This window comes from Lutra lutra, chromosome 9 (assembly GCF_902655055.1).
Source record: "Lutra lutra chromosome 9, mLutLut1.2, whole genome shotgun sequence".
NCBI lineage: Eukaryota > Metazoa > Chordata > Mammalia > Carnivora > Mustelidae > Lutra > Lutra lutra.
In genome coordinates, this window is record NC_062286.1 from 83502328 (window position 1) to 83529107 (window position 26780).

At 42.2% G+C, this 26780-nt stretch overlaps 1 protein-coding gene across 8 annotated transcripts in view; it reads left to right on the top strand.

Annotated features, from left to right (window-relative positions):
• The window catches only part of IL1R1 (interleukin 1 receptor type 1), a 78787-nt gene that overhangs the window by 47631 nt on the left and 4376 nt on the right, over window positions 1-26780 (top strand). For 4 of the 8 annotated variants that reach the window (XM_047745351.1, XM_047745353.1, XM_047745352.1 and 1 more), the window contains 11 exons: window positions 7118-7194; window positions 8740-8831; window positions 9926-9992; window positions 12775-13009; window positions 13118-13307; window positions 14095-14263; window positions 16193-16258; window positions 21371-21488; window positions 23200-23351; window positions 25531-25674; window positions 26428-26595. In XM_047745351.1, coding sequence (XP_047601307.1) covers window positions 9932-9992; window positions 12775-13009; window positions 13118-13307; window positions 14095-14263; window positions 16193-16258; window positions 21371-21488; window positions 23200-23351; window positions 25531-25674; window positions 26428-26595 — 1303 coding nt within the window. In that variant the 5' untranslated portion in view covers window positions 7118-7194; window positions 8740-8831; window positions 9926-9931. Of the gene's footprint in view, window positions 1-7117; window positions 7195-7254; window positions 7295-8739; window positions 8832-9925; window positions 9993-12774; window positions 13010-13117; window positions 13308-14094; window positions 14264-16192; window positions 16259-17913; window positions 20259-21370; window positions 21489-22850; window positions 22976-23199; window positions 23352-25530; window positions 25675-26427; window positions 26596-26780 lie in introns of those variants that run through there. The other 4 variants (XM_047745354.1, XR_007130049.1, XM_047745356.1 and 1 more) reach the window with 4 other exon arrangements.

The following is a 26780-nucleotide window of genomic DNA, read 5'->3' on the forward strand; positions in this document are numbered from 1 at the left end:
AACCTTAGCAGTGCCTGAGGTGCTCTGATGAGAAATGGCAGGACTTGACCACAGAGCAAACAAACTAGCGTGTCTGGGGGTGCGCCCAGACACCGGTGTTTTTAAAGCCCCAGGTGGTTCTGATGTGTAGCCAGTGTGGACGACACTGATGTACTTTCCTGCCGAGGCTGTAGGAGAGGGGAGACCTGGTGGGGCACAGCCATCTGTGTCTTCAAGATGTAAAGAAAGTGCTCAGAAGTAAAAGAATTCCTGGGATGGAGAAAAGTAGGACCTTTCCCCTGCAGGTCCCCATTTAGGAGGAGCAATTGTAGGCTGTCTTTTGAAATAATTCTCCATTGTCAGTGCAGTTGGGTAACCGAGTTTCAGCTGGACTTAGGATGCTAGTAGGAGGTGGGGGAGGTGGCCTGTGCACCCCGAGTTCTGCACATGCAGCTTCCCAAACCAGAGAATGTGTAGGACCCCAACAGATACAGCCTATGACTCCTGACCCTGAGATCAATCAAGAGTTACATGCTGTTACTTTGATCAGTGCCTCTCAGCTAGTTCAGAATCCCTTACCCCCTTTAATGCAAATATTTACAATTATGAAACGATATAAGAAAACTTACCCATAATGGAATTTCCAACTAGTTAGTATAATAGCTAGATGTAAAGAACCACTGTGTGGATGGGTGGTTGGGCAGAGCCAAACTAGAACCCAGCAAAGCCACTTAATGTATTATGGAGACTAGACTATAGGGTTGCAGGGGATGGCTCCAAGTGTGGTCCAGAACAAAGGCATCCTAGTGGGGATCCAGGTACCCCTGAATGATGAGTGACTTTTGCTCAAGGTCTAAGGTCTATATGGTAGTCAAAGCTAGTCTCCTCTCTGTTTTCACAGTAATCACATTCCTGGAAAATTCAGTATGTCTGAAACGTGTGCCAACAATGTATATTCTATGTAAGTGTAGGGTAGAATTAGGCGCTCGGCTCTCCAAATGGTAAATGATGTGCATGGCTTGGAGGTCATGCAGGACAAGAGACAGTCTTTACTTTGCAGAACTGCCCTGTGTTGTTCTGGAAGTGACTCTACCACTTGGTGCTTTGTTGTGATCACCCAAAGTGTCCCCTTCTCCGTACTTTCAAAAGTGTTCCCTTAGCAGCCATACCAGCCTCTTTGAGAACCAAGGGTTTGCTCCTCATCATCACTTGGTAGTAAGTGATTAAAGCCCTAATGTCACTTTGCACCCTAACATAGCAGGGTGCAGATGGGGTGGAAGCCAGCCATCCAGAGTGATTCATGTTGATAGTTATGGGGTCCTATTGGTGGTGATGAAATCAGGATGGTGGGGCCATATGCTGTGAAATGTGGCTAGTAAGGGACACAAAGGAACTTTGGGGGAGGATAGAAATGGTCTGTATCTTGATGGAGTACTCCTGGGGTATACAGTTGTTACAGTTAATGGAATTCTACACAGGTGTACCGTATGCCCGGGGTATACAGTTGCCTCGGTTAATGGAATTCTACACGGGTATACCGTATTTCTGGGTATACAGTTGTCATGGTTAATGGAATTCTACGTGAGTATACTGTATTCCTGGGGTATATAGCTGTCACAGTTAATGGAATTCTACACAGGTATACTGTATTCCCGGGGTATACAGTTGTCACAGTTAATGGGATTCTACACTTAAGACTTACTATGTGTTTCCCTGTATGCATATTATATCTTGGTAAAAAAAAAAAAACAAAAAACAAACAAACCAAGAGGAGTGAAGACAAAGAAAAATTCATGTAGAGAATGTCTAGTCCCCTGTGATTACCTGTAACACTCACTTTGAGAAACAGAACTATTGTGGTGGGCTGCTGGGCAGTGCTTGGGGACAAGTCCTGGGAGGCAGGATTCAGGTATGGAACCTTTGGCAAGTGGAATGGGAGCTGTGCAGGAGAGCTAACAGGGTCAGGCAGATCACTCGAGAGGAGACAAGGGCTGGGAGAGCAGAGCCTTTCCCATTGCTGGGTCTGGTTGCTGTAGTCCAGGAGCACAGGTTCATTGTGGAGAAATGCACACTGTGTGAAAATTCAGTCCAGCCATCAAGAGGCCCTGGTCTGGCCATTCCTGTCCGTAGCCCTCTGCTGATGGTAATCCTGTCCCTCTGTGCCTTATTCTTCCCTTTTCTGTTAAAACCCACGTGAAACCGTATCTGTTGGCTTCATGCCTTGTTATAGCTCAACAACTTGGACAGCCTAGTGACACCTAAAACCTCTGTGACTATTTTCCCTTTATCTCCATATCCCTGTCCATGATAGCCTTTGATGACTAAAAAACTTTTCTTGTCTCATTTGTGTGAGTAAATAAGCCTGATGAATCTGCTGTGAGCCACGCATTTGGATTTTCTGATAGGAAGATGGCCAAAATTTCAGTGTTTCTCAGACCTTCTGGGATGATGAGTGTTTCTATTGCCTCCATCATGGGTGTGGTTTTGTCTACTCATAGTTCTGTAGAACTCTTTCTCTGGAGGAAAATCAGGGATAGCCATGCTGAATGAATGCATAATAGGGTTTTAGGATGTCTGTGTATGGTGGGGTATGTGTCACTCTTCTCTGCATAACAGAAACGGTTCTATTATACTGTGGTGACTCCCAGACTCCTTTGTGTCCACATCCTTGGTCTCCTTCCTTTCTTGAGCGTGGAACCATCCTGGGGGGCCTCCTTGATGTTAGGGTGAGGTTGCTCTGTCTGGCCCCATGGGTGTGACGTTGTGTGGCCCTTATAGTTCCATTTCCCATGACTAGGACCAGGTAGAGATGATTGTTGTCTATGCAAGACAGTGCCTCCCAGATTTTACCAGCAAAGGACTCCTCTTGAGAAATGAAAAGTAGATGCTCAGTCTAGCTCTCTAAAGTGGCTCCCTCAAGGGCCATTTCTTTGATGACTCATACTTTAGCTCTGGGAGATTTTTCTTTCCATTTCGGAATATAGCTGTGTTTTCTCTAATATAAAAACGACTCTGCCCAGAAAATCCTTGAGGCAAACCAGAATCCCAGAAGTTAGATTTGGAGTTCCCTGGCTGTCTGCAGCTTCTTGGGGATTTGCAGGTTCTAGATTAAGAAACAGGGACTTGTGTAAGCCCAGAATTCTAAAGAATTTTCCACAATCACGTGGTTCTGTGGTTTTATGAGTAAGTTCCTTTATACATCTTGTCTTGAAAACTGACATTTTTGGTCTTAACAAAACTGGAGACTGTGTAATTGATGTTTGAGTCCTTGTAACAGGTGAAGATCATAATTATAGACTTGATTTTAATACCATGCCCCATTCCCCATATGTGTTCACGATGGTTCTCAGCAGAACATGGAGATTGTGACAGTTTGTGAGCTGAAAAACCTGCTTTCCTCTTTGCTTCTTTCAGGGACTGTCCACAGGCCCTTCCCAGTTACAGTCAATTAGTCAGAGCCCAATTCTCTATTTTTCTGTTGTGTCAAATATCCATATATACATATGTCGAATAATGCGTGGGATGGGAAGTTGTATTAAACGGTGCTGTGTATGTATTTGTCAGGCACTCAGTGTGAGGAGTGAGCTGGTAGGAGTACCAGTAGGGTTTCTGTTTAAATTTCAGATGTAGGACCCTTCAGGTCTCCAGAAGGAGGAAGGGGAGGAGGCTTTTGCTGGTGTCATCTCTCTCTTCTTGGGTTTCTACAGAGGTGTGGCTCCTGCAGAACTACCCTTAGAGCCAAGTAAGAGAGGTCCCATGCAGGCCCCATACTCTGGAGGGTCGGTCCTGCACTGCTTCTCAGCTGGCCTCGGGCCTCAGCATGGCCAGGAGTCTGTGGGGCTAAAAGAATGTGCTTCCTTGGAGCCTGTGCACACCAGCATGGCCATAATCCAGGCACCTGGGACCCGGGAGATTCCTTGTCCAAACAGCCTGGGCAGAGCCACACACAGGTCTCTCCCCCGTGGATTCCGCAGCCACCATGTCTGCCTGGTCTGCTGAGTGGCCCGAACTGTACGGGTGGGGGGAGGGTAGATTTGGATGTGAGGACTGGGATGTCTATCTCTAGGCACTCTCAGGGCACCTCATGATATGTGACGGACCTGGGGGACCATCTAGGGAGTCCAGCTGGGAGGCTGACGTGGACAGGAAGAGCACAAGCCACGTGGGGGACTCGTCCATGTAAATGCTGTGTGGGACAGCGCAGCCTGCTTCCAGAACCTTGTGCCTGCCACCCCCCTCCCAGAGGTGGACCCACAGGGGCATGTGTCTTCATGAGGTCTGGGGTGTGTCTGATGTGTGCCACCTCTGTCCTGTGCCTGGCTTCTGGCCTGGCAGGCAAGACACACAATGTGGGGGAATTCCTCAGGAATAAGAAGGAAATTCCTCAAGGTTGTGGGAAAATTCTTCAGGAATAAGAAGGCATTAATAGAGGAAGGCACCCCTTCCCTCTGCACCGGAGCCCCTGGGCCTTGTGGAAGCCTCATGGGTTCTGGCGGCTGTCTCTCCATCCCCCAGCTGTCACTTTCACTGCATCTGTGCAGGGTATGGAGTTCCTCGCAGACAGACAGGACGGCGCTGGGAGATGAGCGGATCTTCTGTTGGGGGCCTGCTCATAGTTAACCCTTACATCCCATCTCTGCTTCTGTAGTTGAGTGCCTGCTGGAGTCGGCCATGCTCTGGTCTCATTTCCACTTTTCTCTCTAACAAACAAGAGGCTTCGCACATATCTGCCGTGTGCCACAGAGCCGTGGTGTGTACCGGTTTCCAAGTACATTATGATCACAAAGAGTGAGGAGAACTGTACTCCGGAAGTTCATGATGGATCGCTTTTTTGCGTGATGGTCATAGAAAACTCTGCTTCCTGTTTTCCTACCTGCATGGGAATGGACCAGGCTGCTGGGGGCGGCGGAGTGACCAGCCAGGGCCCCCTGTCATGCTGGGGCCTGGTCCAGTGTCAGTACCTCGGTGTGCCCCCCCACCCCCCCCCCAGACCTCTGCACTCCTGCTGGAATCAGCTGTGGAGGGGATGGTAGGCAGGGTGGAAAGTTTCATGTGTAATACAGATGTCACTGCCTGTAAGGGTAGGAAAGGAGCTGTGTGTTAATTTATTGGGAGCATTAATCCTTCTCTCTCCCTTCATCCTTTTATTTTATGTGGAAAATTCCTCTGAACAATAAATAACACAATAGAATAGATCTGTGATTTTTTTATTGTCAGTACTTTCTAAAAATATATTTTGAGTTTTATTTGTAAACTGATTTCAAAAATCACAGCAGGTTTTGCCCAGTTGCCTCTGGACAAGGGAGGTTGACTTAGCCAGTATCCCGTCTGGAGGGAATTATGCCCAGTGTCTGGTCCTGCTCCTTCTGCTCTCCCTCAGCGTCCTCCCTGGCTTCCTGGCTGTGCAGCCTTTGTGTCTTTTGTGTCACCCTGAAGTAGTAATCTTCCCTTTCCAGTGTGGTTCCCAGCCTCATAATGCTTCCCCTGGCATTTCTCTTCTCTGACTCACACTCAGTACCTGTATTCCAACCTTTCTCCCCCTTGATTCGAGGCCAGGTTTTCCTCCCTGTGTAGTCTAATGTGAAGACGTTGGGTAGATGATTCTTTCTCTCCCTCCCTCCCTTCCTCGCTTCCTTCCTGAGCTCTTACCACAATGCAAGATGAGTAGGATGGGGCCCTCTTCACAGGAGTATGGGAGAGGGAGACAGTCTTCTCTGTACCTTTCTCTCCTAGCCCAGGTAGGGAAGGGCAGCCACCAGGGGAGCCCTGGGTCCCAGAGCCAGAGGTATGAGGCACCAGGTGCCCTGGGTCAGGTGGAACCTATGCGACTTGGTGTTCCTGGCTGTGGAGGAGGGGGGGCGTCTACTGGGGCCCCTGGGAGAAGCCTCACATCAGAATTGGCTCAGAGCTGGTGGGAAGTCACAGAAGAAGCAGGCGGACTGGGAAGATTAGAACCAAGTGACAGGCCTGGGGAGCCCTGTGGAGACACCACGGAGGGAGAGTGGCAGATGGCAAGGAGCAGAAGCCATGAACCAATAGTAGAGGATGGGAGAAGAGACAGTGACTATAAAAGTTCTTTTAGAGACTTTTGGGGCAAAGAGGAAGAAGGGAAGTGAAGTGGTTTGGGGGACTTGGGAAGTCAAGTCTGCAAGAGGTTTCCTGGACTTTCCAAATCCATTCATTCCTCTTGCCCATCCTTCTCCTCGTCCTCACCCTGTTCATTTCTCTGACACTCTCCCTATGGGTCCCCCCACGCTGTGCTCATTTCTGGGCCACACTGATGGAGGTGGGGAGGGCACTGTGCTTCAGACAGAGGATGGGAAGATCAGGGAGCCTTTGATTTTGTGTTTCAATTGATGTGGATAAGTCTCTGTGCCTCTGACCCCTTAATGTGATGCTGTGTACCTTCCTGTAAACCTAACATGAATGTCAGGTGCTGTTTAGTCCATTTTAATCTAAGCGGAGTGTTTGGTGTTGCATCAGTCAGGCTGTTTTATGGATTGGACATGAAAAGGCCTTATGCTTCAGCCTGACCAGTGTTGCAAAGGCCTGAGGAGATCAGTCAGACCTGAAGCAAATACCAGACTCCGAAATATCCCAAGTAAACCGTAAAAACCAGGGAATGGATGGTGGAATGCCTATAGGGCACATCACGGTTCAGCTTTTCGGGAAGTTCTTTCAGATTCTGTCATTGGGAATGCAGGTGTGTCGACAAGCTTGCTAGAAGGAAGCCTGAGGACGCACAGTGTGCCTGCCCTTAAAAAGGGCCTGTTCATGTTCTCCCTGGCATCTGGTTCATTCTCTGAGCTCTGTTCTCCCAGGGCATAAAGTGGTGAGGTGCCCACAGGTGGTGCCACCCTTCTGCCTGCCTGGGCCAGCTAAGTGCCAGGTTTCGTGCGGTTATTCCAGGAGAGGTGGTGGTTGTCGACCTCTGGGTATTCCTCACCCCCCGCCCCTCAATTTTCTGAAACCGTTGTCTCAGAGAGGACTGTGGAGCGTGGTGCCCTTTAAACATGCTGACTCATTTTTGTCAGTTTGTTTTGGTTGGTTTTAGACGCTTCTCAAGGTCTGGGCAGCGGTCGGTGCCTAGAAGCTCCCTTACTGCAGCTCACACTGGTGTGCGTGCTTCCTTCCCCAGGTAGAGTCGCCCCTCGAGGATGCTGACTCCGTGCTGAGAAGCAGGACCACTTCACACAAGGAAGAGCCATCTCCAAGGTAACGGTTGCTTCCCCCACCAGGGGGCCTGCGGGCCGTTTCCCATAGAGGGCTGGAGTCTCCAGCCTCAGCTTCAGGTGATCCCGGCGTGTCTCTCAAGGTGCATAGAACGTTCTGTTTGTCCGCCCACGTTCCTCTGGGACAACTCTGTGGTTTTATCTGAGTTCTGAAGGGGTCTGTGACCCCACCGAGGGCCACTGCTCACCCACTTTCCGGGATCACTTACCGATCACTAAGGTTATGACCGGTGTGCTGATGGCTCCCAGCGCACTGTGTGCTGTCCAGTTCCAGCACATGCCGGGCCCTGTGTCCATGTCACTCAGCTTTCAGCTGACACTCGGAGTCTCCGTTTCTGTTGGAGGCGACACTGCTGGCTAGCCCCAACAGACCCAGGCCCAGTGGTGCTGTGAGCGACATCCTTTGGGCCTCTCTTTGGGCTGTCTGTGCATTCTGGAACCTGTCCCTCCTACCTGGCCCAGCCCTCACTGGTCCCCACCTGAGGGAATCAGGGTTGGTGCATCCCAGACCCGCTCCGTCACCCCTCCTTTCACAGGCCTCTGAGCAGTTCTCAGATCCACCCCCTTTCTGTCTGTCCTTCACTGCTGGCTGGCTCAGGCCACATCCCCTCTCATGTGGACACCCCCTCACGGCTGCCTGCTCTCTCCACCTACCCTCTCGTCTCCGGTTTATATTCCACACAGGTGCCAAGATCTCTGTGAAATCTGATTGTACACCACCCTGTAGCATAACACCCTTAAGTGAGTCTCTTTTTTGCCATCTGTGACTTGCAGCCCCAACTCCAAGCTGTCCTTGGGCTCTGTGTTCTGGGCACTGTCAGCCTCCCCAGCTTTGCTTCTTGGCTTCCCACCTTTGGTTTATGCTCCAGAAGTAGATGTGCTTCCCACCACCTCCTGAGGTTCAGGTAACCCCTTCCAGGAACCCTCCTCCAGGCTGAGTTAGGGCCCTGGGCGTTGCTGTCCCCAAAGACACCTCTGCATCATTGGCTAACTCTGTGGCCCTGCCTGCTTTCCGCGCTGGCTGATGAGCTCCTTGACCCAGACCCTGGTTGTTATTCCTGTGTGTTCCCAGGGCCATGTGTAGCTGCAGGCGTGCAGTAGATATCCAGCATACAATTGCTGAATTCAGCAGTGACCCAATGAAGGGATGAATGGATAACTGGAAACACTTCACCAAAGCTTCTGTTATGATAGCTTATCAGCACGGGGGTGGTTATGATAGCTTACATTTGAGGGTGACCATTTGCCCGATGGTTCAGTGCCCCTCACATGTGACAACCATTTTGCTTTCAGCAGCTGTCAGCCACAAATACTGCTCCTGTCATCCCTGTCTCGTCAAATGGGGAATGGAAGCTTTGACCAGAGGACAGAAGGATGTGGGAAGAAGGGGGTGTGTGGGACACAACTGTGATCACATGGGGCTTATGCCTAAATGGTGGCCATCTTGAAGAGTAGCTTCTTGCTTTATTTTTTTTATTTCATTAATTATTATTATTATTATTATTTTTTTGTTTGTTTCTGGCTCTAGCACTCTGCCTTCAAATAGCACAATACAGATGCTGTTGGGAGACTTCCTCACTTGGCCAGCCTTTCAACTATTGGCAGTGCAAGTCTAGTCAGGTTTGGGATCATCCTTGAAATTTCTGTGTTGTGTGGGGGGCCTAGTGGGGATTATGGTAATTTTTGTCAGGAGCGTGGTTTGTTTAGTCTCGGGTGCATCTTTACATCCCTCACTTTCACGGTCCGTCCTTGGACATATGATTCAACCCCATCTCATAGCCCAGAGCTGACCCCCTTGCCCTAAGGTTCTGGGGACTTATAGGGATTCAGAAAGTCCCCTGTTGAGAGGAAGGGGCTGCTCTCTTCCCTGGTTTTTCTCAGAACAGTTCTGGGGCAGGCGAAGCAAAACCTGGACCCAGGGGGTTTGGCTTCCGTGTTCCACTATCGGAGTGGGAATGGCTCAGTGATGATCTGACTGCCCCCTCACTGGTACATATGAGGGAACTGAGGCCCAGGGAGCCATTGTGTCTAACACCACACTGCCCTGCGGTGGCAGGCCATTAGCCTTGGACTTGTATGAATCAGCATTTTCCCACAATTAATTCAGAATTACATCTTGAGATACAATCTGTATAAAACTCACCCCGGCACCTTCCGCTTCTTCTCCCATACTTAGTAATCAAACAAGTCCGATCTTGTAATTGCCTGAACTAACCGCTGGCACTGTTCACTCAGTTTCCTGGTATCTTTATATTGTTTCAGATAACTAACACCAGCAGTTGATTGGCCTGGAACCGGCCACTGGGAAATATTTTAACCCTTTATTTTCTGCTTCTCTATCATGGAGCCTTAAAACACACACTCACACAGTTACAGAAAGAGCTAATAAGCCGGGTTGCCAGACTTCTTACTTTAATAATCTAAATATAGTTTAGAAGTAAATATAATAATGCAGTTAATTTGAGCGAACTCAGGGGAAGGCCGGTTTATGTGAATAAAATGTCAGAATAACAGGATATTTAAGGAATGCAGTCCTCCTGCTGTGAGGTAGGTCCAGAAGCAAGATCACATTGAGGCAGGGAGACTAATAACCCATCATCATGACTTGAGGATGAGGGTGGAAGCAGGTGGGAGTTAGTTTATATGGTTTTAGAGATTTTTCTGGAATAGTAACATTTTAATTACTGTTTCACATCCATTCCTCTCTTTTTCAGGAGAATATGAAACTGTTACTCAGGTTTGTTTGTTTTACAGCTGTACTGATTTCTTCTCTGGAAGCTGGTAAGTTAAGCATTTCCTCATTTTCTTGTCTGCTGAGAAGCCCTATTATTTAGGATACATGAAGTATCTTCCCTGACAGAGTCAGTTTTTTCTCCTCACCTGTTTCTGTTGAATCCCAGAACAGAGAGCCTCCTAATCACAGAACTGTACTATACATTCTTTCACTCGTGGTTTGGGAAATTGAGGCACAGTGAGGCTAAGAGCCCAAGCTCACATAGCTAGTGTCAGAGCAGCAGCTAAGATCCAGGTCTCCAATGTCAAGGCCAGGCCTTCTCCAACTTTGTTGCCGATTGAGGAGTGTGATGGGAGATCCTGGCTTTCATTCAGAAGAGGTGTTAAGTGCAGCCATTAGGAACCCACAGCTGAGAACCATCCAGAGACATCTGGATGTCTCCATCCAGTTTCTTTGTTTTCGTTTTTAGCTTTTTTGTTTATTTATTTATTTTTTTTTAGTCTGGCTTTTTTCTGTCAGCATAATTATTTTGAGATCTGTTCATATTGTATAAATGGATAGATATTATTTTATTACATGGTAGTTGTCTATTATATGGGTATTATCACCATTCATTTATCCACTCACATTTGATGGACATTTCAGCTATTTCTGGTTCTTGACTATTCAGAGTAAAGGTGCTATGAAAGTTAGCACTCAGGTCTTTGAGTGGACATATATTTTCATTCCTCTTAGGTCAATACCTGAGAGGGGGATGGCTGGGTCATATGGTAGGCTTATGTGAAACTTTTTAAGAACCTACTAAAGTGTCTTCCAAGCAGTTGTACCATTTTATATGGTCACCAGCAGTAAATGAAATTTCCACATCTCACCAACACCTGATATTGTCCACCTTTTTGATTTTAATACCTAAAGGAGTAATAGCTGTTTGTAATTTTAATTTCCATTTCTTGCTAATGATAATGAACTTCTTTTCATGTGCTTTTTTGCCATCCATATATCATAATTCACTTTCTGTCCTTTGTCTGGTTTATGCTAATAGCTTGTCTTTTTTAAAATAACTGCTCTCAGGCTTATGGTATCCATCTTTAACTTACTGCTGTCTACTTTCAAGTGATACTATACTATTTCACATATACTATAGAAAACTTAGAACAACACACATCCACTTCTCCCTTCTTGAGCTTTGTCAGATTGTTCCTATGTTTTATTTCTTTATATATTATAAATCTCACAATACTTTTTAAATTTTTACTTTAAACATTCAGTTACTTTAAAGGAGATTTAATAATGCTATGGCTTGAGGTTCAGTCATCTTTTTTTCTGTAGTGTCAAATCTGCCATTAATCATATCCTGTGTATTTTTCAAGTCAACTTTATAGTTTCCATCACTAGAAATTCAAGTTTTAAAAAAATCTTTTTTATGTCTCAACATGTTTGATCTAATATCTTGAAGAAATGGAACACAGTGGCAATAACTATTTTAATCTATTAATTCTGTGATCTGTATCATTTCCGGGTCAGTTTTGATTGATTACTTTCATCTTTTTTTTTTTTTTGAAAGATTTTATTTATATATTTGAGAGAGAGAGAGAGAGAGCATGAGCACAAGTGAGGGGAGGGATGGAGAGAGAGGGAGAAGCAGACTCCTTGCTGAGCAGGGAGATGGATGCTGGGCTGGATCTCAGGACCCTGAGATCATGACCTGAGCCAAAGGCAGACGCTTAACTGACTGAACCACCCAGGTGCCCTGATAATTTTCTTCTAATCATTGATTTTATTGTCCCACTTCTTTGTACACCCCATAATTTTTGATTGAATGCTAGACACTATAGATTTTACCATTTTGGGTGCTGGGTGTTTTCGTATTACTAAAAATGTTCTTGAACCGTTCTGCTACAGGGTTGTTACTTGGAAATAGTTGATCTTTTCAGGTTTTGCTTTTAAGCTTTATTAGTCAAGATCAGAAAAAGTCTTATCTTAGGCCTAATTTGCTCCATCTACAGGGTCAAAACCCTCTGGGTTCTCTACCTGATGTTCCATGAGCCACGAGGTTTTCCACTCCAGCTGCTGAGAACAGCAGTATGTGGTCCTGTGGGTACTCACTCCAATCCCTTTGGCAATCTTCACTCTGACCTTGGGTAGTTCCTTATGTGCTTATACTAATTGGTACTCAGCTGAAACCTTGAGGGAGACTGTACAGATCTCCAAAACCCTCTCTCTGTCTATGTATCTATACAGCTCCAATCCCTTTCCTGCTCTGTCCTCCAAACTTGTGGTTTACCTGGATTTCCAGCTCTGTCTTCTCCATTCAGACAGAACCCTGGCCTTGTTTGTGTTTCCTCCTTGCAATGTCATGACCTAGAATCTTTCTCTAGGCAGTAACTTGGGAAAATTGTAGGGCTCACCTACTATGTTTTCCATCTTGCTGGCATTTCTGTCCTTTGTTCCTTGATGTCCCATGTCTTGAATATTTCATATACTTGGTCCATTTTTTCAGTTGTTCAGGTGACAGGGCAAATCTAGTCCATTTTGTACTGAAGCAGATCTGTCTCCTGCTATATTAGCACCAATCTTTAGATGAATAAAGAGGGGATAAGAGAGGTTAAATAACTTTCCCAAGGGCACACAGATAGTAAGTGGCATGACTGGATTTGAATATAAATCTTTCAGTCTTCCAAGATCATGCCTTTCATTATAAAGCTGTTAAAACTCCTATGTAATATGAATTGATGCATTTTATAATTGATGCGTTTAAATGTCAATATTGCATGAAGAAACATGGACGAATTTCTCACAGACGTTGCTTTCTCTTTTTCCCTTTTCAAGACATATGTGAGGAACGGACAGAACGAGTAATCTTAGTTTCATCTGCATATGAAATTGATGTTCGTTCCTGTTTTCTTAACCCAAATGAAAAGAAAGGCCCTATAATTTGGTATAAAAATGACAGCAAGACACCTATATCTATGGATGTAGGTGCCAGGATTCATCAGCACAAAGATGAACTTTGGTTTGTTCCTGCCATGGTGGAGGATTCGGGGTATTACTTTTGCACCGTGAGGTAAGAAAGGAATCGATATGTTGCAAACATGTGTTCTGTGTGCCTGCAATAGGTAAGGACAGAAACATCTTTAATTGTGCTGAATTCACCTATTTTGATTGATTTTAGGAATGCAACTTATTGCCTCAAAATTAAAACAACCATTAAGTTTGTACAGCATGAACCTAACTTGTGTTACAACACAGAAGCTATCTTTACACAGAGACTACCTGTTGCAGCAGATGGACAACTTGTGTGTCCCTATATGGACTTTTTTAAAGATGAAAATAATAAGTTACCAAAAATACAGTGGCAGAAGGTAATTTTATATTCAATATGGTATTTTACTTTTTCCAGCAGATAGAAAAGTTTTCTGACCTAGACAATAGAGTGAATCTGCAGAGTACTTTTTCATTTAACGTATTGGTTGCTTTTGCATGGTGAAACTTAATAGGAATTTTTTTTTTTTAATTTTAAGACTGCATACATTTAATAAGTCTTACTTTCTGTTAATTTTATTTAAAACTGGATTGGGTAGCATTCCACTTCGTGTTTTGGTACCTTTGATCTACCTAGTTTGTTGGAATTTACATGGGGAATCATCTTGTTAGAGGTTAAGAAATACAAAATAATTCATATCAACGCAGAAAGGAAGTACAGCATTACTAAGAAACTATGGCATTAGCATTATGCCCTCAAACATGTTTTCCTTGCAAAGTAAATTTGTCTTCACTTGTCTTCAAAGTGCAAGGCTCACAGGCATAAAGATTTAATATCCTGGAAATGTGATTGGGATTATTGAAAAAAAATACTATATTAAAACTTGTACACAAGAAACATAGTCATATATATTCATATATGTGCTCAGCTTGCAATCATGTGTTTGGTATAAGACAGGTGTATGATGATGATTATTATAAATTTTCCCGAGGTTTTCAATTCATATATCTATGAATATATATGAATATGTACATATACATACATATACACACACACACTACATGCATAAAATATTTGCCAATATGGAAAAATGGAGTTTCTTTTGCTGGTAGGCTGGGGAAAATCATTAATTGGTTTTAATACCTCCTTCCTCTCCTTCTTTCTAGGATTGCAAACCTCTACTTCTTGACAATATATACTTTAGTGGAGTGAAAGATAGACTTATTATAGCAAATGTGACTGCAGCACATAATGGGAAATATACTTGTGGAATATTCTACATGTACTTGGGAAAGCAATATCGTGTTACCCGCGTTATAGAACTGAAGACTATAGGTGAGTCATAGCTCCAATCCTAGGAGTTTGAATCTGGGAAGGCCCAGAAACCATGGTTCTAATGGTACCTTCATTGTTCAGGGAGAAGCTAAACCCAAGAGAAGCTTGATAACTTGCCAAAGGTTGCATGGCTTTAGCTTTTTTGTTGCTAATACTGTGTACACGTTTTACATCCCTGCTTCAGATGCAGGGCTAATTAGACAGACGGTAAGAGCTGTGTTTTCCAACTGAAGTAAGAGGCTTGTTCTTTGCCATGGCTGAAGATGGTTCTTCCAGAGAGCTCTGGGGTTTCTTGTGACTAGAGTATGAGGAAGGGCAGTCCTGAGTGCTTTTGCTTGGGGAGTCTGAGTGTCTAGCAGTAAGGAACATCTACTTGATCTTGATGGGGTGGATGCTAATGGGCTTTGGAATGTGTTGCATTCCTAGAGTGTACTGTACCTCTTGTTAGTTTCTTGTTAGCTCAGTTATTTTCCCTCTCTAAGCCTCTTTCCTCCTCTGTAAGATGATACAACCTTCCAAGGTTGTTGGGGGAGATTAGTGACCAAGTATGCTCAGTCTGTGATCATGTGCCTGGTGCAAAACAGAGGAGAAATAAATAGGCATTGATAATTATTCTTGTAAATATTCCCGAGGCTTTCAGTTCTCTATTAACTGTGTTTCACCTTAAAAGCAATTTTACAAGAAAATGCACTCCTACAAATAACCTGGGGATAGGCAGAATGCTCAGCCTTTCTGTAAATAGATTTTGTAAACTTTCAGTAATAAGAGTTCCTCTAACCATGACTTTAAAAGTTAAAGGGACCTTATTAGTGGTTATGCTGCGACAGCCGGCATAAATGGGGACTGTCTCAGGTAGACCCTAAACACAATCACCCTACATAGAGCTAAGTTTTCTCAATTCTCTAATAACTTATATATTTCAAACATTAATTTTATTGAAACAAAATGAATTCCTTGCCTAGTTCCTACAAGCATTAGTGAATTATAATTTTCAACACTCCTTACATTACAACCATCTTAGCAGCCTCTCTGTGACCGTGGGGTAGCTCTGGTTTGTCTTTCTTGACATACAGAAAGCAGACCAGCAGACAGAATTTTAGAGAGAACTAGGGAATTTTTTTAATAGATTAAATATATTTTAAATACTCTCTGTCTTTTCTGATCCCTTTTATAGAAATAATATACTTCAGAGAAGAGGTCATATTTTGTTTTCAGAGAACAGACTCAGAAATATCAATTGAGCATCTACTATATACCAGGCACTGTTCTAGGTATACATTAGGGAACAGAAGAGACAAGATCCAGCCTTAATGGAGGTTATTATTATTATTATTATTTATTTATTTATTTTTTTACTGTGCTGGAATACTGGGCATTTCAGTTCATAGTTTCTCAGGCTTGGCCACAGATGGACCTTTGAAGCCAATCTTCTTGGAAATAAAACAGGAATTTCTGGAGCTCCTTGATACTCTTCTGCCCTTTTAAATAAATTCTGCCAAATCGCCTGGCATTGCACTCTTGGGTCATGACTGCACTTACTAAAGAGAAGCAGGTCTAGTGCGGGGTGGTCTCTCTGGTTCACGCATCATCCTTGGAAGTCCCTCTCCACAGCTACTTGCTGTTCCTGACTTGCTTCGCGAGACGCACTTGTCTAGAGTCCCTGTGATGTGTGTGTTTGTAGCACCAAACTCAACGGGTTGTGCAGGGCCCAGGCTTACCAGCAGGCATTGTGCTTAGCCGTGACATCCGCATTGGCCTCTTTCCTTCATCTCTTGTCTTCTGTCTCTTGCCATCTACGCTTTGGGCACGCGGGGGCATATCTGGCCCGCCGCCACGTGGTATGTCTTCGTACATTTTGCTAACTGTTGTCATCAGTTGAGATTCTGATCTATAAAAGACTAAGAAGCCCTGTGGATGTTTGTCTTTCAGAAGAATACAAGCCTCTGAGGCCTGTAATTGTGAGTCCAGCTAACGAGACGGTGGAAGTAGGGCTGGGTAAGTGGGTTCCAATCACCCTATGCTGAAATCATTATTTTGAACTCAAGATTAAGATAAACTCTACCTTTGCTACACATTACCAAAACTGTTTACTGAGTAGATCTGTAATTAGTGGGAAAATAAAAACAAAGTATGTCTTTAAATGTTTCTTTCGATTTCCTGCCTCTCCTAGCAGAAATCTAGTCACATCTGATTTGCCCACCCTCACTTTCCTGTGGATGTTTCCATGAAAACATCAGCCAAAGGCTAAGTTCAACAGGACTAGAAATGAGAAATGTAATTTATCTGACTGGCACGGGATGGATTTCTTAAGATCAGAACTAAACTTTTAGACTGACGGGTAGGATAACAGACCAAAAAGGAAAAGTATTTTTCTAGAATGACCACCAAGTCAGTGAAATTTTTTTATTTCAAGAGCAAAGACATAATCCTATAAGCATCCAGACCTACTTTATACAATCCAGTAACCACTAGCCATATGTGGCTATGTACATGTAACTTTAAATCAAGTAAATTAATTAATTTAGTTCAATTAAAAAATAGTCCTTCAGTCACATTAGCCATATTTCAAGGGCTTAATAGCCATATGTGTCCACTGATTATTGTATTAGCACAAATATAGAACATTTCTTCCATCACCGAATGTTCTCTTGAAAACCACTGGTCCAAACATAAAAACAGATTTTGGTATCAGAGGATCAAAAGCCAGGCTGAAATGCAAAGTTCTTTTCTGTAAAAGTCACTGCATGAAGACAGTGAATAGCTGTACAGAGATTAGAAGGTAAACATTTGTGACCACAGAGATCACAAGGAGGCCTAGAGGCAGGTGGAGGGGGCGGTGGGGGGGAAGCAGGCTCCCTGCCGAGCAGAGAGCCTGATGCAGGGCTCGATCCCAGGACCCTGGGATCATGACCCGAGCCGAAGGCAGAGGCTTTAACCCACTGAGTCAACCAGGCGCCCCCCTTCTTAGTTCTAATGCCACAGATCTATTGCATATCTGTTGCTCTACCACGGCACTTTGCCGGGCCACAAACCATTGCAATATCTAGGATTTTCTTGCCCTCTCCCCACGAACCACTTTTTGCCCTGTTGGCCATAGCTTCTGTTAAGAATTCATGTTCTAGAGGCATACATTTTAGGCCTCTGAAGTTCAGGTGGCATTGATCTCCAAATCAAAAAAATAGCTTCATGTTAGGAGATAATTATTTTAATATACCCCGTTGACCAGATGCACACGTCACCCTGTCACATGATTATCCTAAAGGGTGTCAAGCTTATGCTAAGGTTCAATACCAATAAAATGACTTAGAAAAATAGGAACTGGGGGATACTTCCTTAACTTAATAAATAACATCGATTCAAACTGATAGTCCCTAATATTCTTAATGGAGAACCACACTAGTGTGAGATGTTCTACAGGCATAGACCCTCCAAGCAAAGATGCCCAAATAACCAGCATTGCTTCAGATATTCTAGAAGTGCCCCATTGATACCGTCATACATAAAAGAACCAAGGCATGCTTACTGTAACAGGGAAGAGGACTTTATTATTTTCAGATCATATAATGTACGTATGTATTTCAAGAGAGTTACCGGGGAGAGGTTAGAATTAATATATTATTAATTGGCCAGATACAAAATTAATATTCTAGGTGTAGCAGAAGTCCCTTCAGCTGCGGTGGTGTGCTGTGGGGAAGAGATGGATTTCTAAGTCCCCGAGCGAGGTCCTGCCTCCCTGAGACCACTACTACGAGGAGGAGACTCTGGGTGAAGCCGTCATCACTATGTTTGACCAGGAGGCAAAACCTTTAACTGGGGACTTGAGGGATAAGAAGGAAAGAGTGTACATTAAACTCAGTCACTGGACATGGTGGCAGTGAGATTCGCTCTGAAGTGACGATGGCGGACGACACATCTCAGGAAACTCAAAGAATCATACTGTCAAAGACCGGATGTTCCCATGAATTCACTCAGGTTTTTCTTTGAAGGTCAGGGGATTGCTGATAATGACAGTCCAGGGGAGCTGGGAATGGAGGAAGATATGATTGAAGTTTATCAGGAACAAACAGGGAGGTCATACCACAGTTTAGATATTATTTTTATTTTTTTCTTCTTTCCCCTTAATCCTCTTTTAGTTTCAAAATAATTCTTTTGTCATGTGGCGTTCAAGATGGAATTGAAGACTGGCCCCTTACCTCCTTAAGGCATCTGGTGGTGTGAATTCTGGTGTCCATTAGTCATTATCGTTTGTTTTCCTGGCGCTGAGTTTTGGTGATGAAACCTCAGTTCCCGTCGCCCTCTCCTTTTTACAAATTACACATGTGCACAGAGGGGCCGCCCTTTTCCAGGACTGTGCGTCTTCAGGCTTGTGGTAAATAACTCGCCAATGCTAGTGTTCATAATGGCTTTCTGACTGGCCCTGAAATTCTGGCTCGTCTGGACATGTGGCTTTCAGTAGGAGATGGAAGTTTCTCAGAGAACTGAGCTGTGGAAAAACGGTCTTTCCTTAAAACTGCTTTTAAAATTTGAGGGTCTGGCCCCAAAGAAGAGGAATATTGGGCTGAAGTTGAGGGGCCGTAGAGATGGTGAAGATAGGGACTAACTCCAAAGATGGCTTCACTGAAGATAAACCATTTTAAGATTAAAGAAAGAGCTTGTCGTAAGACTCCCCGAAAACTTGTAATTTTCATAAGTAGTTAATAAAGTTTTTCATGCAGAAGTGTATGCAACAGAGCACTGCTCTTTTTCTTTCATTTGTACTTTTTGGCCTGGGTATAGGGGTTTTAAATGGACATTGTCTATACCAACTTCATTAAAATAAAAATATTTGTAGAAGCAAGCAAGTGACTAAAATTGATATTCTAAAATGGTAAACGTGTTTGGCAATAACTGGCTAGAGAACATAATGGGCAAAGAGATCCCATTTGCAACAAGTCATAGAGATGTTTATAAAATTCTTAGCAAAATCTTTCAAAAGTATATAGGATTTATAGGAGAGAAAAAAAACGTACAAATTCTGACCTATCTCTCAGGAAAATTGAGATTTAAAGCTTACATATCGACAAAGAGTGGGAGTGATGTTATTTCCAATGGGGAGAAAATTTGTTCTTAGTGGAAAAAAATCTAAAGCAATATACTGTGTCTGTGGTATTAAAAATTCACAGGGAGGGAAGCAGTTAGGATAAAAATGTCTTAAAAGGCTCCAAAGGGAAACAATAATGAAAACAATCTTGAGAAACACCGAATTAAGGAAAACTGTAATAGAAATGTCTATTTTTTCTTACATGGAAAACTGGAAATTGTAAAGATAGCAACTCTTAAAATTATAGTTTTAATGGGACTCCAATAAAAATATGAATGGGCACAAAAGTTGGCAAGTAGTTCTAAAATTCACCCAGAAGATTAAAATGATGAGATTATTAAGATAATCTTGGGAAGAAGAGCTCTAAATGATACTAACATTTACCCTAACACTGCAGTAATTAAGATTTGTGGTACCACTGACATTAGTATACGCATTCAAATCAAGAAAGTCTCAAATAAATAATTTATTTTCTATAAAAGTGGCATTACAAATTGTTATTCAATAAGTGGTTCTGAAATGATCAATCAGCTATTTGGACAAAAGCCTTAGGTTAAATCTCTCCCTCACACCATACCCAATTAATTATATTCTAGATAGAGTAAAGAACTAAAACAACCAAAACAATAAAACAATGAAAACATTTTATATACCTCAATGAAAATGTACATAGATATTTTCCCGATTTTAGAAAAAAAAGTGAGAACAGATAAAACAGAAATTTGACCAAGTAAAAAATAAAAATATCTATACCCAAAGAATTTCCATAAACAAAAATAGAAGGAAAGCAGTGAACTCTGAACAGTATTTGGAATAGTTTTCATGCATGATAAAGAGTTAATATCATGGCTATTATAAAGAACTCCCACACAGCAGTGAGGTTTATATGAGACTCAAGTAATGGCATAACAAGCAGTTCTTTTTTTTTTTTTAAAGATTTTATTTATTTATTTGACAGAGAGAGATCACAAGTAGATGGAGAGGCAGGCAGAGAGAGAGAGAGAGGGAAGCAGGCTTCTTGCTGAGCAGAGAGCCCAATGTGGGACTCGATCCCAGGACCCTGAGATCATGACCTGAGCCGAAGGCAGCGGCTTAATCCACTGAGCCACCCAGGCGCCCCATAACAAGCAGTTCTTAAAGGCAAATGAATACTAAACTTATAAAGGACACGTTCATTCACCCTGATTTCAAGCAATGCTGTTGAAAATTTAAATGGAATTTTTTTTTTCTCTTGTTGGTCAATGACCAAAAGTATTTGGAATCTGGGGGCTAAGGGGATAAAAAGCACTTGCTTACACTGCTGGACAAAGTGATGTTATGTATAGTCTCCCTTGCGTGAGGGGGGCTGGCTTTTTAAATCTGTACTTACTGATTCAAAGTAGTGCTTTAGTATATGTACAATATTGATGTGCAAGAATAATCATTAGAATATTAATCCTAGGGGCGCCTGGGTGGATCAGTGGGTTAAGCCGCTGCCTTCGGCTCAGGTCATGATCCCAGGTCCTGGGTTCGAGCCCCACATCGGGCTTTCTGCTCAGCAGGGAGCCTGCTTCCTCCTCTCTCTCTGCCTGCCTCTCTGCTTACTTGTGATTTCTCTCTGTCAAATAAATAAATAAAATCTTTAAAAAAAAATATTAATCCTAACAGTGAAAAAATTAGGGACAAATTGTGTTTCGCAATAGGAAAAGCATCAATCCTAATGTATTTGTATTATGGAATAGTAAACGGCCTTGAAACAGACTATTTTGGAAGGCTGATCTCATGAGCAGGAATTCCCAGGATACAATATTTACAAATAGTAGACCATAACACTCCATTTTTAAAATTGCATGTGTACACAGAGAAGATGAGGAATGAGAGGCATGAAGTTATTAATAACAGTTATCTCCAAGTGGTGGGTTTAAGGGCAATTTTTCTTTTTCTTTGTAATTTTCTATAATTTAAAATCTTTACTCAATGGCCATTTATTAATCTAGATAGATCAGATAAAAGTCAATTGCTAAGATTAAAACTACATTGCTTTGCAGGATCCAAGCTGCAATTAATCTGCAATGTCAGTGGCCAGTTTAGTGACTCTGTCTTCTGGAAGTGGAATGGGTCAGCAATTGACGAGGACGACTCCGTGCTGGCAGAGGAATATGTGCTGTAAGTATGCTAACATGTGTAACAGAGAAGTTGTGGTATTAAAATCATGTCGTGAAATGTATACAACCTTGATGGTTTAGTTGGATAGCAAAAGTTAGTTGATGGGCCCTTGGTGCTTTGCTGTCCCTATTGAGTTTTGCTGAGCTGAACAGGATTTATAAGATCTTCTACACTTCAGGTAAAAGTACGTGTCATTGTGGTGCAAATAACAGACCACTTGGAAGGCTTTCTCTTGAATTTGGGTAAATATGTTACAACATTCCAATGAAGCAACTTTCCTGAATTACCCTTCATGTTCTGTTTTTTTTTTTCTTTTTTTTAATTGTGTTATGTGAGTCACCATACAGTACATCATTAGTTTTTGATGTAGTGTTCCATGATTTTTCCACGATTCATTGTGTGCATATAGCACCCAGTGCTCCATGCAATCCGTGTCCTCCTTAATACCCATCACCGGGCTGGCCCATCCCCTCAACCCCCCTCCCTTCTAAAACCCTCCGTTTGTTTCCCTGGAGTCCATAGTCTCTCGTGGTTTGTCTTCCACTCCGATTTCTCCCCCTTTATTTTTCCCTTCTCCTAATGTCCTCCATGTTACTCCTTATGTTCCACAAGTAAGTGAAACCATGTGGTAATTGTCTTTCCCTGCTTGACTTACTTCACTCAGCATAATCCTCTCCAGTCCCATCCATGTTGATGCAAAAGTTGGGTATTCATCCTTTCTAATGGCTGAGTAATAGTCCATTGTGTATATGGACCACATCTCCTTTATCCATTCCTCTGTTGAAGGGCATCTCGGCTCTTTCCACAGTCTGGCTATTGTGGACATTGCTTCTATGAACACTGGGGTGCATATGGCCCTTCTTTTCAATACATCTGTATCTTTGGGGGTAAATACCCAGTGGTGTAATTGCCAGGTCATAGGGTAGTTCTATTTTTAATTTTTTAAAAAATATTTTATTTATTTGACAGAGATCACAAGTAGGCAGAGAGGCAGGCAGAGAGAAAGAGAGGAGGAAGCAGGCTCCCTGCTGAGCAGATAGCCCAATGTGGAGTTCCATCCCAGGACCCTGATAAAGAGTTAAAAGCAGAGGCTTTAACCCACTGAGCCACCCAGGCACCCCTATTTTTAATTTTTTGAGGAAACTCCATGCTGTTTTCCAAAGTGGCTGCACCAATTTGCATTCCCACCAACAGTGTAAGAGGGTTCCCCTTTCTCCACATCCTCTCCAACATTTGTTGTTTCTTGCCTTGTCGAGTTTGTGTTCTGGTTTTTTAAAAAGTTGAGGAAGGACTCGTTAAGTGGGACCAAGAATCAGGGGCTCCACGTCTCAAGTCTCTAGTGGCTCTCTGTTTCCTCTCTAGGGATCAACTCCCGACTCCTTAGCATTCTCCTTGGCCATCTGCTCCAGGCTCCTCGTCTCATGCATTCTTCTCCGTGCCCTCATGGTGACTAGAATGCACATCCATCTTTTTCTTCTTGGAAGCTGGTAATTTTACTTTGATCTCTGCTTCTGAGTCTTTTACAGACAGTGGTCTTTGCGCTATAAAATCTCAGATCAGTATTGCTAACAGCCTGGTTATTATTCCTGTGCATAGGGCTGGTGATAATTTCTGCTGCAATTCATGTGGTGAATAAAGAGATAAACCATGTATATGTGTCTCAGTTATAGTTTTCCTTAAACAAATTATTTATTCTCTCTCTTTTGAACAGAGTAAAAAATCCTTCAGAAAGAGGAAAGGATACAGTCATCGCCATTCTTAATATTTCAGAAGTGGAAAATAGGTTTTATCTATATCCATTTACTTGTATAGCCAGGAATACAGATGGCCTAAGTTCAACTTATATCCAATTAATACATCCAGGTAAACAACAGAATATTTGAAATGCAGTTTTGGTTCACTGTTGCAAGAGTCTATGACCTTGAGGTTCGCAGTACTGTTTCCTCTGCCTGGAATGCTTTTGGAGTCCTCTTAACCTGGCAAACTTCTATTCTTTTACTTGTCAGCTGTACCATTTCTTCTCCTGGAAGCTTTCTGTCCTTTTGCCTGCCCTTAACAAGCTCTCTGACCAAACAGACAAGGTTAGTGCCTCTGTTATATAGTTTCAGAGAACCCTATGCCCCTGTCACAGTATCTGTCATACTTAGTTTTCTTTATTGATTTAAATTCTATGATGGTGCTGACCACTTATCTTAATAGCCATTCTATTTCCAGAGCTAGTAGTGACTTAAATCTGGCATATCATAGGTATCTAATGAACATTTTAAGTAAATGACAGCATAATGGACAGGGGAAGCCTAAATATCCACTTTCCAGAGAGGATGTCAGAAGTTACTGGGGTTTTTTCAATTACAGAATCAAACACAATATTAAAAATATTTGTGAAATATTTTGATTATTTGTAGTTGGATTAAATATAGGGTATTTATGAATGTGTACATGGGAGAAAATTTAAAAACCTATAGACAAACTATTAGAATTAGAAATGAATTTAACAAGATCACTAGTGCCTCTCTACATGTAAACACATATATGTACATACATACAGTATTTTTATGTAGTCAATAAATACCAACAACAAATAGAAATTAAACTTAAAAGATTAAATTTATAATATTATCAAAAATTATCAAATACTTAGGATGAATCTGACAAATGCTATTTAAGACCTCTGTGATACAAACTAAAAAAAGTCATTGAGATAAATTAGAAAAGACCTAAATAGGTAGAAGGATATACAATGTTCATAGATTGAAAGACTTTGTATTATAAAGATATCAGTTCCCTCCAAATGAATCTATAGATTCAAAAAAAATTCCAACCAAAATTCCAACAGTATTTGTGCAAGTTTGGGTATGTCTTTATGTGGGTGTGTTGTTGTGGGCAGGTTTATTCTTAAAGTCATATGGAACTGTTAAGGGGCAAGAATAATCAAGGTGGTATTGAGTAAAAATAGCAAATCTGGAAGATTTACACTACAGGTATCATGATTTTGTGTGAAACTACCATAATTAAGGCTATCAGTCTGAACTATCCATTGGGCCAATTGGATATTGGTCTGAAAAATGGTGTATATCTTGATTCCTATTTCATATTTAAATCAGCTACAGATGGATCCAAGACCCAGATTGGGAAATTAAAATAATAGAGCTTTTAGACTCTCTTTTCTGGATGCCTACATGAGCCCTGACATTTAGAAGGCACTTTTTTCTTCTTTCTTCTCTACACCACACCCCCTTACCTTTCCTTCACCTTGCTACTCTGCCCCTCCTCCACTGTGATCATTGGAGGGAATGAAGCTAGAAGAATGTGGAAGAGTGACACATTCTGTTTGGCATTCCTAAGCCCCTTCTTTCCTTTCCCCTAGACTTCAGCTTTCCTGATTCTTATACCTCCAGAAACTTCTGTAGGGTTTTGAGTGACTTTGACTTGTTTTGCTCTGAAGTGCTCTATCCTATGCACTTTGGCACTTTTTCTGTGTTATCGTATATAGCAGACACTTGACTAACATGGGAGTCAGGAGCATCAACACTTCTATCCCAGTCAAAAAATTCGAGTATAACTTCGAGTCCCCAAAACTTTACTGCTGATAGCTTGCTGTTGACCCCATAAACAGTTAATATATATTTTGTATGTTATGTGTATTATATACTACGTTCTTACTATACGGTAAGCTAGAAAAAAGAAAATGTTATTAAGGAAATCATAATTTATAGTAACTGTATTGTAAAAAAAAAAAAAAAAGTATAAATTGACCCATGCAGTTCAAACCTGTACTGTTCAAGGGTCAGCTGTATTGTAAAATTTAGGTAGAGATTTAATATAGTGCACCTCAGTTTTATAAAGTATCAATTCTAGATGGCTTTGTATATTAGTATGTTTTATAAAGTGATAATAATGAATATGTTAATATTATCTGCGATTTGGGATGGCAGAACAGTCCCAAAAATGGTTTCTCTGAGATGATAATATTTAATTTGGTATACCCAAATTTTTAATTCTTTTGGTTCTAATATCTTTTTTTCCCTCTTCTCTGTTATAGTGCCTGATTTCAGGAAGCACACGATTGGTGTATTTGTCATGTTAACAGTAATAATTACATGCTCTGTTTTCATCTACAAAATCTTCAAGGTTGACATTGTGCTTTGGTACCGGGATTCTTGCTATGATTTTCTCCCCAAAAAAGGTATGATTTTGTATTCTGGGCAAGTTTTCCTTGTTGGAGAGAGGGGGTAGTTAAGAGATAACAGAAGATAACTGAGAGGCTTTTTACTTAAATTTTAAAATGAAAAGTGGCATATACAAGCATAGTAATTACTCTTACACATCATTATACATTGGGGACTGAACAGGCTGAATAGAATTGTTTGCAAGTTCCTGCTTTAGTGTTCCTCACAGCGGGATAAACAGGCATTTCAGAGCATTTATTTGCCGGTCCAGTTTAGTACTGTTGAGGGTCGGCCCCTTGCGTGGGTAGGACATAGATGACCCCATGATCTGCCTTCAGAGGAAAGAAACGATGGTTTTCATGCATCAGGGAAGCTCTCGCTTTCTCTTTTGTTTAAACCTTGCAAAAAAAAAAAAATTTAATACTACGATACTACATAAAAGGAAGAATGGATAGAATTCAGGGCTGAGACACAGGGAAGAAGATAAGACCAGGTTGCTAAGGATAGTTCCCCGACCAAGAGGAAAAGAATCTCTGCACATGAGGCGGCCATTCAGTAATAAAGAATACATTCAGGGTGAGACACAATAAAATAGAGACTTGTAGGAGAGCGCCACTTTAAAAAGTTACTGTATTTTTGGTACAGCTGCTTCATTCATACACTCACACACACACAAATTAATAATTCATTGTGAACAGCATGTTGGGGAGACTGACATTACCAATTCTTTCCTTTTTTTGGATCTAAATATTTCACATTTTCTTCTCTAGCTTCAGATGGAAAGATCTATGATGCTTACATTCTATATCCAAAGACTCTTGGGGAAGGGTCCACCTGTCCCTCAGATATTTTTGTGTTTAAAGTCTTGCCTGAGGTCTTAGAAGAACAGTATGGATATAAACTGTTCATTTATGGAAGGGATGCCTATGTTGGGGAAGGTGAGTGTGTCACGGAAAAGAGTAAAAGTCTTCGTTGTAAAAATAATCAAGAAATTAAAAATAGAGCTTCCCTATGACCCTGCAATTGCACTACTGGGTATTTACCCCAAAGATACAGATGTAGTGAAAAGAAGGGCCATCTGTACCCCATGTTTATAGCAGCAATGGCCACGGTTGCCAAACTG